Source organism: Haliotis asinina, chromosome 4 (assembly GCF_037392515.1).
Source record: "Haliotis asinina isolate JCU_RB_2024 chromosome 4, JCU_Hal_asi_v2, whole genome shotgun sequence".
Lineage (NCBI taxonomy): Eukaryota > Metazoa > Mollusca > Gastropoda > Lepetellida > Haliotidae > Haliotis > Haliotis asinina.
Window position 1 is genome coordinate 30,288,411 of NC_090283.1, and position 13,690 is coordinate 30,302,100.

The 13,690-nt window shown below is 41.1% G+C and overlaps 1 protein-coding gene across 1 annotated transcript in view; it reads left to right on the top strand.

Moving 5' to 3' along the window:
* The window catches only part of LOC137281481 (filamin-C-like), a 53,398-nt gene that overhangs the window by 31,712 nt on the left and 7,996 nt on the right, over positions 1–13,690 (top strand). The window contains exons 6-14 of the mRNA XM_067812734.1: positions 121–434; positions 7,320–7,502; positions 7,788–7,905; positions 8,412–8,543; positions 9,067–9,240; positions 10,496–10,597; positions 11,244–11,363; positions 12,476–12,649; positions 13,080–13,223. Of these exons, the coding sequence (XP_067668835.1) occupies positions 121–434; positions 7,320–7,502; positions 7,788–7,905; positions 8,412–8,543; positions 9,067–9,240; positions 10,496–10,597; positions 11,244–11,363; positions 12,476–12,649; positions 13,080–13,223 (1,461 nt within the window). The remainder of the gene's footprint in view (positions 1–120; positions 435–7,319; positions 7,503–7,787; positions 7,906–8,411; positions 8,544–9,066; positions 9,241–10,495; positions 10,598–11,243; positions 11,364–12,475; positions 12,650–13,079; positions 13,224–13,690) is intronic.

Below are 13,690 nucleotides of genomic sequence, written 5' to 3' on the forward strand. Positions count from 1 at the left end.
TCACCTGACTTGCATAATGATAGCCGTGCACTGAATATAATCGATCGAATAGACGTACGATACTTGTAGGTCGTGAGACGTTGTTAAGAGAGTGGTGATATTGTCAACGTTGCTCTTCAGGCATAGAGGGAGGGAGAGATTTAGGAGTGGAGCCCCTCCTGACAGCAGAGGAAATCCGAGAGGAAAACCAGGAACATCTTGGCATCATGGCGTACACAGCCCAGTTTCTTCCTTTCACTCAGGTGGTCACCAAGACGGATCAAAACCTCTCCAGAACGGACTACAACGTCAACAAGATGGATAGAGGCAGCTTCAACGTCTCAACGTCGGAAAATAGGAACTACAATGTCTCAGAAAGGAGAAACTACAGCTTTGAGAGGACGAATCATGCAGATTATAACGTGTCAACAAAGATGGACATTAATCAAAACAGGGTAAGTACCACAGGTACTTTGCAAATTTTCTGATTATAGATGGGGAATATCTGGGACAATTGTGCAGCAATACTATCGCAAATCTTTCGACACTTGGTCTATTCGACTGAGAGGGTTTAATATATTTCGCTTTTTCAGCATCCTTTATATACCAAGTTTACTATTATCAGGTAACATAAAAATCAATCCATTTATAGTTTTCATAAAAATACAGTGAGTGTTAATATGACTTGAGTGTTTCAGCATGCATTCACCACCAGTCTTTAAGCACTGTGTTAACACACATTGATAAACAGGAACACAGACCAGGCATAAAAAGGTTCCGAATGTTTTTGACAACCGAGAGTTCTTTCGTAACCAACGCTAGATTTTGCAGACGAATAAGAATAACAAATTTAGAGTTATTTCTCCTCCGTCGATATGCATTGGCAAATCACTGGCAATTTCCGTGCATCATGCGCGATTCAATGTTATCAGAGATGAAGAAGTTCTTCCACGAAGTAAGGTATGAGTTGCCATTGGTAGTTGGGTATATGACAATGCACCTCGTCTGCTATAATAGAAGAGCGCTTAGCCAATCAGAAAACGACATTTATGTGTGAGGTGAGATAAGATGTCATCACTACCTCATGGGTATTGATGACAGGCTGATGTTTACCCGACATTGTCACATGATGTCATCCTCATCACATGTATAGTGATGACAGTTGTTTAACCGACATATATAACTAAACATGTGGTATTATGTATGGCATGTATGTATGACATGTGGCTACTTTTACTGCACAGTGTAACGAGAGTAACGTTTCGATGTAGATTCTTGAATGGTTGTCAGCTTAAAAGTGACTACAGCCAGGTGACGAGAAGCATGAATACATTGACAAGTAGCAGACTAGTACAAAGGTTAACTGATAACAACTAATATATTCCTGGATCAACAAACAGCAGAACTCATGAGAAAAAGGCAACGTTCTGGCAGTTTGGATTCTAACTAAGAAATAAATTGACAAGAAGTATATTAACTAGGATTTGTCCATTCGATGGATTTGCTCTACGAGGATGGTAAATAATTCTCTTGATGTCTCTTGATGGAAAGTTTATGGTGTTTCGATGGCTGTCAAGTAGGATATGTTCTGTTTGACTGACATTTTAGAAGTTGATGAGTGATAAGGATATTGTAGGCAGTCATCGCTAATCTATCTTATTAACTATTTATGTTTTGTTCGGCCTCATAAACACCTGGCTTCCCCAGCTGCTACTGCATTAATTACCAATATGCTTGTTGTTGTTGTGGCCGTTATATTTTTCATATTGTTGTTGTTGTTGCTATTGTTGTTGTTGTGGCTGTTGTTGTTAGACCCTGTTAGATGTATATAAGTCATTTATGTGGGATAGTACTTGTACTTCCTTGACGTTCTTGCTTGACACCATTGTGAGAAACTACACCGTCGCATCATATTATTGTAGAGAAAGTCTCATCATGCCGTTTTTAATGTCTCATAGTTTCAATAGTCAGCCTGCACTGAAACAAAATATGAACTATGTAACAACTGAATATTGCGTGTTAGGTGTAGTTGTTCCCTCAGGTGGTGAAATGCCATGTTTCTTCTACAACCACTCAGGAACGTTATGGCCACTGCTCTTGGAAGTGTTTTATTAGCATAACTGATTAACTGACATAAGGAAATTATTTCTACTTTAAACAAGCATAAAATTGTGCTTATTTTGATCATCTTCATCATAACTTGTAATGGGGATTAGCCTGTACACATTTTCCTTCATTTGCTAGTTGGATTAATGGAAAGGTTCCTTTCAAACAGATACGCATGAACAATATTCACGCTTTTATTCAGACGCACTTCGATTTAAAGTCTATTCGTTCCAAAATCATGGGAACAGCTTGGGGCACAGTATTATGACAGAGGCGTTTGAACAGATGAGTTCTGACTTCAAGAATCCAATGAATTGGGTCACTTGTGTGTTGCGGAGGTGTTTTGTTAGGTCACGTGACACACATTGATACCGCCTGACATTGAGTCCGATGTATTTATGTATACACGGAGGTCTGGCTTGAATAGAAGAGCTGAGGTAACTGCCACACAGTCAGCTAAACGTCTTTATTCAGCAGGGTGTACCTTGGCGGTGTCCTCGTCCACTGGGAATGTTGCCTATATGGGCTCGTTTAAAGTAGGACAGAAATATGCTGAGCAAGATTAATAACGAGCCTCTCACATGTGTTCAGTTTTGTACGTACATGAAAGTTTCGTGTTAATATTTTGAGCTTAGATATTCCTTCGGAAGCTACATCACAAGTCAAAGAAACATATTTTTTTAAACAAAAGAAAAAAAAAGAAAAAGAGAAAACAAAATGGAAATATGAAACATCACCGTCAAAATCTGTTTGATCATCTGCCCAAACAAATAGTGACGAGTGAGTGAGTTTAGTTCCAGCAGGTTCATTCATATTCAGTGTCGCTCGGCTCGGTTTTTGACACATCTTCAGTAGACTATATTATTCTTTTTGTTCTTAACTCTAAACCCATAGTTGCCATTAATCAATGTTTGTTCACCCTTTGCATTATTATTTGTTCTTACAAATCTATTGTCACTATACTTCCCTTGAAATAGACTATAACTACCCCCCCCCCCCTATTGTTCTAAGGGTGTCGTTGTTGTTTAAGGAAGAGTGGGCACAATGGGGATACACCTTTCACACATTGTACCCATGTGGGAATCGAACCCGGGCTTTCGGCATGACGAGCAAACGCTCTAACCACTAGGCTACCTTTATGGTTTTGTAAAAGTCATGTTACACCATAGTACATAAATCCATTCATCCGAACTAGAGTATTCCTAAATCACCATGTGAGTGAGTGAGTGAGTGAGTTAGCTTTACACCACACTCAGCAATAGTCTAGCTATATAGCGGCGGCCTGTAAATAATCGAGCCTGGACCAGATAACCCACTGATCAACAGCATGAGCATCTATTTACGCCAATGAGATACAGTGACGTGTGGTAACGAAGTCAATGACCTTGATCACCCGATCCCGTTAGTCGCCTCTTAAGACAAGCATGAATACTGAAGGTCAATCTTCACGGATCACATAAACAGTGAGATGAATACACCTTTGTAAGGGAAACTGGCCACTGGTATCAATAAACATGTTCAAATGAATTTTAGTAGCTTACCTGACCCTGATCAGGGTGATTCACACACCCACTAAAATAGCAAACCTCCATTAACTTGGGGACGGATCATTTAGTGTAGAGGAAGGATTGATCATTTAGTGTAGAGGAAGGAGGGATCATTTAGTGTGGAGGAAGGAGGGATCATTTAGTGTAGAGGTGCCTCGAGAACGGTCTTAGGAACGTATATTATTTCAGTATGTTTTACTGACGCCATCGTCCCGCCATGCCATGAAGTAGTTTTCATGTCCACCATCTTAATCTCATGCATCCACGTGTCGTTCCCACTGAAAGTCCCTCAGCAGGCTGTTACTGCATGCATTATCAAGGACAATATAAGCATGAGTAAATTCACTTGACAACATGTAGCAGGTGCTTCATGTTGCCTTGCCTATTTCAATACACAGGCTTTATCTCAAGACGAAATCCCAAACGGGAATTGCATCATAAAAAGTCAAATCAAAATGATTCAGAAAATTCAATAGGCTTTGAAGAATAAGACATACTCACGTACCTCGAAACTATCATCTCTTTTCACAACGACCAACCAGATAACTCCATTGATGAATGCCATAGGTCCACATTCTTGTGCCTGCGTTACGGTGATGTCCATCAGCTTCCATGACGTCAGGGACACCGGCAACGTCTTGCTGCATAACCTTTTAACCTTAAGGTGGGAGCAGTGTCGACTACAGCAGGGAAACAGGTCTCCGGAATGTGCAAGGATACCGTCAGTGAAGTTTTCATTTGAAACTTTGAAAGGAGTGTATCTATTATACAGCAAGTATGACCATCACTTTGCGAAGTCCGCAAATCATGAAGGGAGGTGTACGTGTCAGACGGCCTCTGGGGGATGTACAGTCGGAGAAGATGCATATGGAGGAACATCACAAAGGGAAGAACATGGAGAAATATATTGAGAAACACATGGAGCAGAGCATATCTGAGAACCATATGGATATTATGATGAGGGAAACACGTTCTGAAATGTGGCAGTCTGACCGCCAGTTGGAGGAGATGGATATGGAGACCCAGGTGCTTCAGGAACACCATTCAGAACACCACACGGAACATCACATGGAACACCTCCATACACAGGAGACCAGGCATAAGGAACATGTACACAAACGAAAAGTGTCGTTTCGGGACAATAAGGTAAACAATGATCCGAGACATGCTCGAGACAATAAGGAAAACGATGACTCGAGATATGCAATCTGTTTCAGCGGATGACCATGAATAATTCTTCTCTGACATTAACTTTTCATATCCAAGAACGGAAATGTTATGTATTTTTGTTTGGATATTAATTCTATCAATAATAAAACTAATAGTCATTTACTAGGATACACATATGGTCGTTATCTAGTAACGGGAACAAAGATATAGGCAACCGTCTCCATACATAGGTGTCATCCTTCGTGTAACCAAGGGCGTGCACCGGTTGCTATGCAACTCAAATGTTAAATGTGATTTAAGCTAAGCATTTACATATTGCAAAACCTGTAAGGTAGGATCCTAGTTGTATATGTACATTTATAAGATGATATGAAAGCATTACAACTATTCCTTAAGTACAAAAGTGTCAAAAAAGCTATGAAAACGTTCTGATTAGAAAATCAAATATGTTTTTCTCTTATCCAAACTATAAAATGTTTGAGTTGTTATGATTGCATCATAGTAAACACCTTGGGTGTAAATGTCTAACTTCTATATTTACTTCTGGCACAGTGTGGTTTGTACTTTGTAAATTAACACGTGTGGCTTGTCAGTTACATTGCTCAGATTTTAGATACAGCTGTGAGGCGCTGTGGGCGAGAAATGTTGCCTGTCTGGTTTACCCAGTATGGCCATTTATCTGCATTGCATTCCTCGTGACGTGGATACAAAGCTCCCCAGACAGACAGACAGCCTGCTTGCTGAAGCATGTCCGTTGTACCTAATAATGACAAAACGTGTTTGTACAGTATTTAAACCAGAAAAATACAAGAAGATGTAAACTGGGTGATTTAAGTTCGAAGCCGCCTTCAGCTATATGGCAAAACAAAACGACTGTTGACACGTGGGGAATCGAATCTGGGTCCTCGGTGTGTCAGAGGAATGCTTTTACCATAAAACAACCACACCGCCCCACAAGACGTAGAACGGTAGACAGGGCTATATCAATATATCTTAATATTATGTCACAATATGTGCATATTCCGACATCACAGAGCATCTATACATGCATACGGTGCGTGGGAACGTCTGGGTTTAACTGTCTACATGGGTGCATTGTGTGAAGCTCATTTCTGGTGTCCCCGACTTGATATTGCTGGAATGTTGCTAAACGTGGTGAAAAACCAAACTCACTCACTCACTTTACAAGCATACAGAGTAGCCATCTGTTAATGCATGTAAATATCGGTGTTAATACTGAAAAACACTCATCGCACAAAACAATATTCTAAGAATTCTACTTTTGTTGGGATATTGGTATTCTGAGGTTGGGGCAAAATACTTCGAATTCGGCATAAAGAGTAGATTTGTTAGACATGTGGTAGACATATGGAGAACCTTTACGGATTGTCGCCTCCGTGATACACATATTGTCCATTCGCTTATTTGCTTTGGAGGACATGTTTCATCTATTTTGAAACTTTCCTTAAGGCTTTCATCGTTTCTTATATCTTCTAGAGACACCCAGTAAAGCAACAAAATATATCTCGGATATTTTTATGTCAAGAGTGGAGCGGGTACCACAGGCGGGTTAAGATGTGTTCACCTCGTCGCGAACACCTGGCGTCATCACCATTTGCTATGTTCATAAACTATGCACTGCGTCTTTTCTGAGATATAAATAGATCGTTTTGAAATATTCCTTCGTTACATAAATATTACACGCCTAGAGGCATCTCCACAAACAATTGATGCCGCATATAGTTCCTTGCTGTAGTTTCCATGATATGTGCGACTGCTAGTTGACTCCATCAGATGGAGCGAAATACGTACACGGAAAAGAGAATAGAAGGTTCCCATATTTGTTTGAGATACCGGGTGGAACCAAATCAAATATCCAACTCTGTTGTGCATGGAATGCATGGAATAACCAGTGTTTTGTAAGAATACACGTGCATATTCGATATCATTTCATGACTTTGTGAATCATATGTGGCTCTGATGAATAAAATAGTTTCTTGAATCCTTTAGTTCGTTATAAACAGGTTCGTTATAAACCTAGTTTTCTGTACTTCTATGCCGATATTGGTCCCATTGAGAGTGTGTGTACTCTATTTTAACAGAATTAACAGAATTACCGGATATGTCTTGAAGCTAACACTGTACAATGCAGAGACGAGATTTTCGAAGCTCTCTTGGCGTAAGTTTATGTTAATGCATGGCACTTATGACTATCTTAGCGCTAAGAGAGCTTCGAAAATCTGGGTCCTGGGCCTCATTCCTCAGCGCGACCGTAGCGCTACAACAGTCGTAAGTTTATGTTAAAGTATAAGAGTTACGACTGTCGCAGCGATACGAAACACGCTTTGAGGGCTGGGGCCCAAGTAATCAGGATTGTGCAGCTTATGACCATGATACGTTCTATTATAGATTATGATATAGGAATATGTGGGCTATTATGTGTTCTCCGTCTAACATCTTCTATTACATATAGAGAACGTATCCCTGCGCGGTGCTCATAGTACGTTTGTGTTCCAGGTATCCGTGTACGACGACGAGATCAGTTCCAGCCACGCCCCAACCATCAGCTCCCAAGCTCCATCCTTCCATCTCGTAAAGTCTCCCGGCACCACCAACAACGTCATGCCACCCAGAGTCGACCTGCAGATGGAGTCGTACAAGTTCGATACGTACTCTGTGGGGGTGATCATTGACTCTAAGGTAACTCGGCCACCGATCTATGTTCACGTTTGGTTTTCACGACTGGCTGTGTACTGATCACGGGTAAAAGGTTGTGGGTATCTGAAGAATATAAAGTTGAAACATCTTGCGATATTGCTATTGGCGAAAAGGCGTAAGTACATGCCATCTTCTGTGTGAAAGTAGGTCTTTTGTCACCTCTCATGAAATCTGTACACACTAAGTATTTATTGTTCCATATATTGTGGATAAAATAAAGATCATTCAACCAGTCTGTCATTGATTGTATGGTTCCTCTGTGTTCAGATGTCACCGCCGTTTGACCCAGAGAAGATCCGTGTGGAGGCTGAGGCCCCGAGTGGGCGGGTCATCAAGATGACCGGTGACGGTCACTACACAGCACAGTTCATGCCATCAGAGATCGGTCAGTAACAGCAATAATGAGTGACCATTACTGGAACCAAACGGTATATAGATACGACAAGATCCGCCCACACATGAATATTTATAATTTCTGTGCACTTAAGACCATTGTAGGTTTAAGGGCACGACATACAACTCCTGACAAGAATCAAGATCTATAAAAAAAAAACAATATGCAATGAGTTGCTAGAAGCAGACAACATCTGTTTCCATGATAAACCATTCCATTTCTTACCATATACGACAGAAAGAAAGTCCGTAACTTTATACAACCTGTTTATGAAAGAGCAAAGTAACTTTAAAGCACAATAAGGCAAATCTAACGTATTCTAACGTTTCTTGAAGACAATAACACTTCATTCAATAAAATGGAAAATAGAACCGTTCTTTTAATCTTGAACATGAAAACAGAAACGTATCTGTAGTTTTTTCAAAGTGAAACGATTTATCCTCCTACCATACGTACCTGTGAATGTGGATCTGCATATAAAATGTTCTAATCCCCAGGTCGGTGGCGTGTTGATCTGTACTACAACAACCGCCACATCGACGGCTGCCCCATTGACGTGTGTGACCCCTCACAGGTCCGAGTGTGTGATCTCAAAGGAGGCGGTGTGGCCAAAATGCAGGAGTTCAAAGGTGTCTTAGCCCCTTTTCTTTAATCTTCTTTACCCAACGAGGTGTCACTATCCCCGCTATTCGTGGCATCAACTGATTTAATTTTATTATATAATGTTTTTATAGTTCCCAAGGTTACATCATTAAAAATCAGTTCACATTTTTGTGAGTTTGTAAGATAGCATTCGAACTTACATAAAAATTCACAGTTTCAGAATTTTGACTCTTAGAGATCAAAATATCGTACCGAACATAGTCTGTTTTCAGTGTTAAGATGGGAATACAGATCGCTGTTTTGTGACATGATTTTGGTGGATGTTATTTTTAATTGTAATGATCTTTTCTACATTAAAAATTTGTCTCACAACAGGCACGAGCTTGTGAAGTTTTGGAGTAAGTTGGCTTATCCCACATAGACGGATATATTTTGGGGCAGCTAGGATAATATAATTCAATAATCAAATGATTTTATGTAAAAGAAACATTGCACAAATGCACATGACCTAATGCAAGAGAATTGTATTTGGCAATTATGTGTCTCCAGTGGACTGTACGCGAGCTGGTGACGGTGAAGTGCAGGTGGACATCAAGCACCAGGGCAGGAAGGTGCCGGTGACCATCACACAGTCAACTAAGGGCATGTACAGGGTCACCTACAGCCCGTATGACGCCGGTCCATACTTCATCAACGTCCAGTTCAACAGGGCAGAAGTCAGAGGTGAGAAATCTTTTTGGCCTCGATATTGCAGAAAAAAGACACATGTGTTAAATCCACGAGCATTTACATGTTTGATTCGAATTCGATTCGATTCGATTCGGTCATATTGCAATGGGAGGTAGAGCCATAGACGATTGTCTCCCTTTGGCCCTGTACGTCACAGAAATTATGTGATGAAAGTAACTTGGTCACGTATTACTGAGAGATGCACACAGCATCAAGCCATCACTTTTGTCAGATCAGTGAATGATATCTATAAATAATGAGTATTATGATGGAAAGTAAAGTGTTTTTTTTGAAACGATGGAAGTTACAGACCGCCCATACGCTAGTTATATGAGCAATATAACCAACTATTTAACAAAAACATTCTTGTAGCAGTAGGCATATAGTTCACACACTATACATGCAGTCTGGATGCTACACGACTCCTGTGTGTCGGGATAAACATAACCAACTATTTAACAAAAACATTCTTGTAGCAGTAAGCATATAGTTCACACACTACACATGCAGTCTAGATGCTACACGACCCCGTGTGTCGGGATAAGCTTAACTTTCAAATATACGGTTAATAATATTGATAACAGTGTAGTGTGAGCACTGAATTGAAGGACAGGGCATAGAGATATGCATATACATGTATAGAGACAGGAAACAACTTATTGTGTACACTTGCTACACACATGATGTTTAGATCTGGAGAGTGCCTGTTGTAACAGGTTAGACTTAACAATGTAATGACTGCAACCAATCATCATCCTGGACGTTAAACTAGGTTGCAGTGTTATCGAGGTTGTACGTTGTACTGAGTTGCAGTGTTATCGAGGTTGTACGTTGTACTGAGTTGCAGTGTTATCGAGATCGTACGTTGTACTGAGTTGCAGTGTTATCGAGGTTGTCCGTTGTACTGAGTTGCAGTGTTATCGAGGTTGTACGTTGTACTGAGTTGCAGTGTTATCGAGATCGTACGTTGTACTGAGTTGCAGTGTTATCGAGGTTGTCCGTTGTACTGAGTTGCAGTGTTATCGAGATCGTACGTTGTACTGAGTTGCAGTGTTATCGAGGTTGTCCGTTGTACTGAGTTGCAGTGTTATCTAGATCGTACGTTGTACTGAGTTGCAGTGTTATCTAGATCGTACATTGTACTGAGTTGCAGTGTTATCTAGGTTGAATTTTATACTGAGTTCCAGTGTTATCTAGGTTGAATGTTATACTAACTTGCAGTGTTATCTAGGTTGTGTTGTCTTTACAGATTCGGACTTCCACAGCTCGGACCCCGAGGAGAGGCAGAGGAAGGCAGTGTTTATCACCGCTGTAGAGCGGGAGAATGGAGCATTCAAGATAAAGGCATCATGTACGATCACATTTTGAAGCCACTACATTTTTTACTTTGATTGATATTGTTTATCGTGATAACGAATGTTTATCGTTCTCGTCGTTTTGAATATATCTCAATATGTGATCCTCATACTCAAGGCTTCTGGAATAACACGAAACAAGTAATAAAATGGTGAGTAATGTGGTTTAATCGGATTTATGCACAATGCGAAGTGAAGATCAGAGTGAGAATGGTCTTCTCCAGGAAGTGACTGGGTCCTGTGGGCAGGCTCGCTGACTTAGTGTATTATTATCTTTTTATTCCCCAAGCGTAGATAGATGCTCATGATGTCAATCACTGGAGTGTGTTGTTCAGACTCGGTTGTGTACAGGTTGAAATATTGCAGAATGTGGCGTTAAATAAGAAACAAAATAACAATTTAAGCATAAAATATTCTAAGACTTAGTCCTGAACTTAGCCTCAGATTATAGTGACCTCCATGTCTCACACACTAACAACCTGAAAACATTATCCCTACACTGTGTTCATTTGTTCAGAAGTACCAAGAGTTTGTTATGCAAGACTGCCTGGTACACAAACAGGGTTCCCAGTGATCCAAATGCCTTGTGTCTGTGTTTGTATGTACTGGTTGTTAATGACTCATATCTGGATAACTGTTCAGGTGACTGGGAGATCGACTACATGACCGGCGGGCCCTTCATCTGCCACATCACCGACTCCTCCGACATTCAAGTGTACGGCATGCAGGACGGCACGATCACCAGCTCCCCACAACTCATCGGTAAGGTACAGCCAGACACAATAACACCAACTCCCTACAACTCATCTGTAAGGTACAGCCAGACCCTATAACACCAGCTCCCCACAACTCATCTGTAAGATACAGCCAGACCCAATAACACCAACTCCCCACAACTAAACTGTAAGGTACAGTCAGACCCAATAACTCCAGCTTCCCACAACCCATCGGTAAGGTACGACCAGACCCAATAACACCAACTCCCCACTACTCATCGGTAAGGTACCGCCAGACCCAATAACACCAGCTCCCAACCACTCATCTGTAAGGTACAGCCAGACCCAATAACACCAGCTCCCCACTAATCTGTAAGGTACGGCCAGACCCAATTATACCCGGTCATACAGGAATAGTAGCGATATTCGGTGGATGTTAGAATCCAACACGTGGCAGCTGCGTTGAAATGAACACATTTCATCACAACGTTCTTATGAAATTGTTGAAATGTCTTACCATCAGGTCAGTAGATGTTTACCTTTATATAAACACCTGGTGTCATCACTGAGTTTAGTGTCATGTTTGGTGGGCATTCTAAAAGATGAATTTATTCATTCTTGAGTTTTAGTGGTTGATTCATATGACCTCCAAAGATAGTGTGCCCTTTGCACCAAATGGTAACTGTGTCTAGGGGTAAGCGATGGGTCGAAGCGTTCGCTTGTGACACCAAAGACCTGGGTTCGACATCAGTCCACCATGATATTGATGAAATATTACTAAAAGCGGTTGTATGCCATAGTTACTCACTCACTCGAAAAGTCACGACGGGTTCACATAGTGAACCAATATATCTGACAAGGCTCTAACGCTGTGTCTCTGAAAGCATATGACACCGACAGAAACACCTAATGTTATTTGCACTGAGAAGGATGTTCCGTAAGCTAGAATCAAAAACATTCTTTTTCACCTAAGACATTTGCATAACCGATAGCGATTTGTCGAGAAGAAATAATATTGTTAAGTGTCGTGATGATCGGCTAGATATCCGACCCACCACTAAAACCTTGTCAGTCTTCGACAGTATAGGACACAGGGTGTACACTTGAACTTTTATGCTTTGATGTGGTGATAATAAGTTGTCTTTCCGCGTCTACCAGCGGACTGTACAAAGGTCGGGGATGGTGTGCTCGAGGCTGAGGTCACCCACAATGGTCTGCGGTATCCTGGCAAGGTCAAGAAAGACAAGCCCGGGATATACAGGGTCACATTCAAACCCAAGGGACCAGGCATCTACAAGATCTGGCTGCATTTCGATGGCCAACCAGTCAAAGGTACTTGAGCTGTGAAGAGCCTGGCGAGTCAATGTCCAATGCTGCAAATGAAGTTTGTGTTTCACGTAACAACCAACGAGTTCCAAAGTACTATGGACTGACTGTCCTAGATTAATCATGTTGTGAACTGGGACTTTTCCAAGAGGCAGGTTTGGGAACTGCCATTTATTATTTCTGTACTATTAGTTTGACTTAACATGAGATGACTATAATGATTATACAACCTTCTGTGACGTCACAAAGTCTGGATATTATCTGAAACTCTTAAAGGACAACGCTTTCACATGCCGCAGCTATATGGACCACAGAAAAATAGAAACCTTTGCCTTGGATGATCAGACAATCTGATGCAAAAGTAAGAATTAAATGCTTTGTGGGAATTACTCAAAATGTAATTGTGTTTTTCACGTGCTTGTTATCTACCTGACAGGCTCCCCGTTCATTCAGGAGATAGATGAGTTGCAGTCCCCCGTCGCTACAGGGGAGGGGCTGGAGCGAGCCATCGTGGACAGACCCGCCACCTTCATTGTCGACCCCCGTGGATTCCCCGGCAACGTGTCGGTTAATGTTCACGGTAAGCAGTCGGTTGTATAATGCATTGCTGGAAATAGGTCGGTGATTTTATGATGAAGTGTCGGAATATACCTCTAGAAATCAGTGGCGATCACGATGAAGTCATTCACCTGCTGAAATGACATATAACTAATAATAATAATAAAAAAAACCTTGCTTTTTTTTTCGTTTGTCAACAAAAAGAAATACTCATTGGAACAATGGCACTAGCATTACGTAATTCATCTCTATACGCTGTTAGTGTAAGCACAATCGGATGGTCCCTCTAACCGGTTCTCCGGTCAATTTTAATATATAGTTCACTATGTAGGGTGGTGGGGTAGCCTAGTGGTTACAGCGTTTGTCCGTCAGGCTGAATATCCGAGTTTGATTCCTCACATGAGTACAATGTGAGATCCCTCTTTCTGGTGTCCCCCGCCTTGTTGATTAATATCTCTAAATGCGGCGTAAAACTAACCTCCCTGCTAC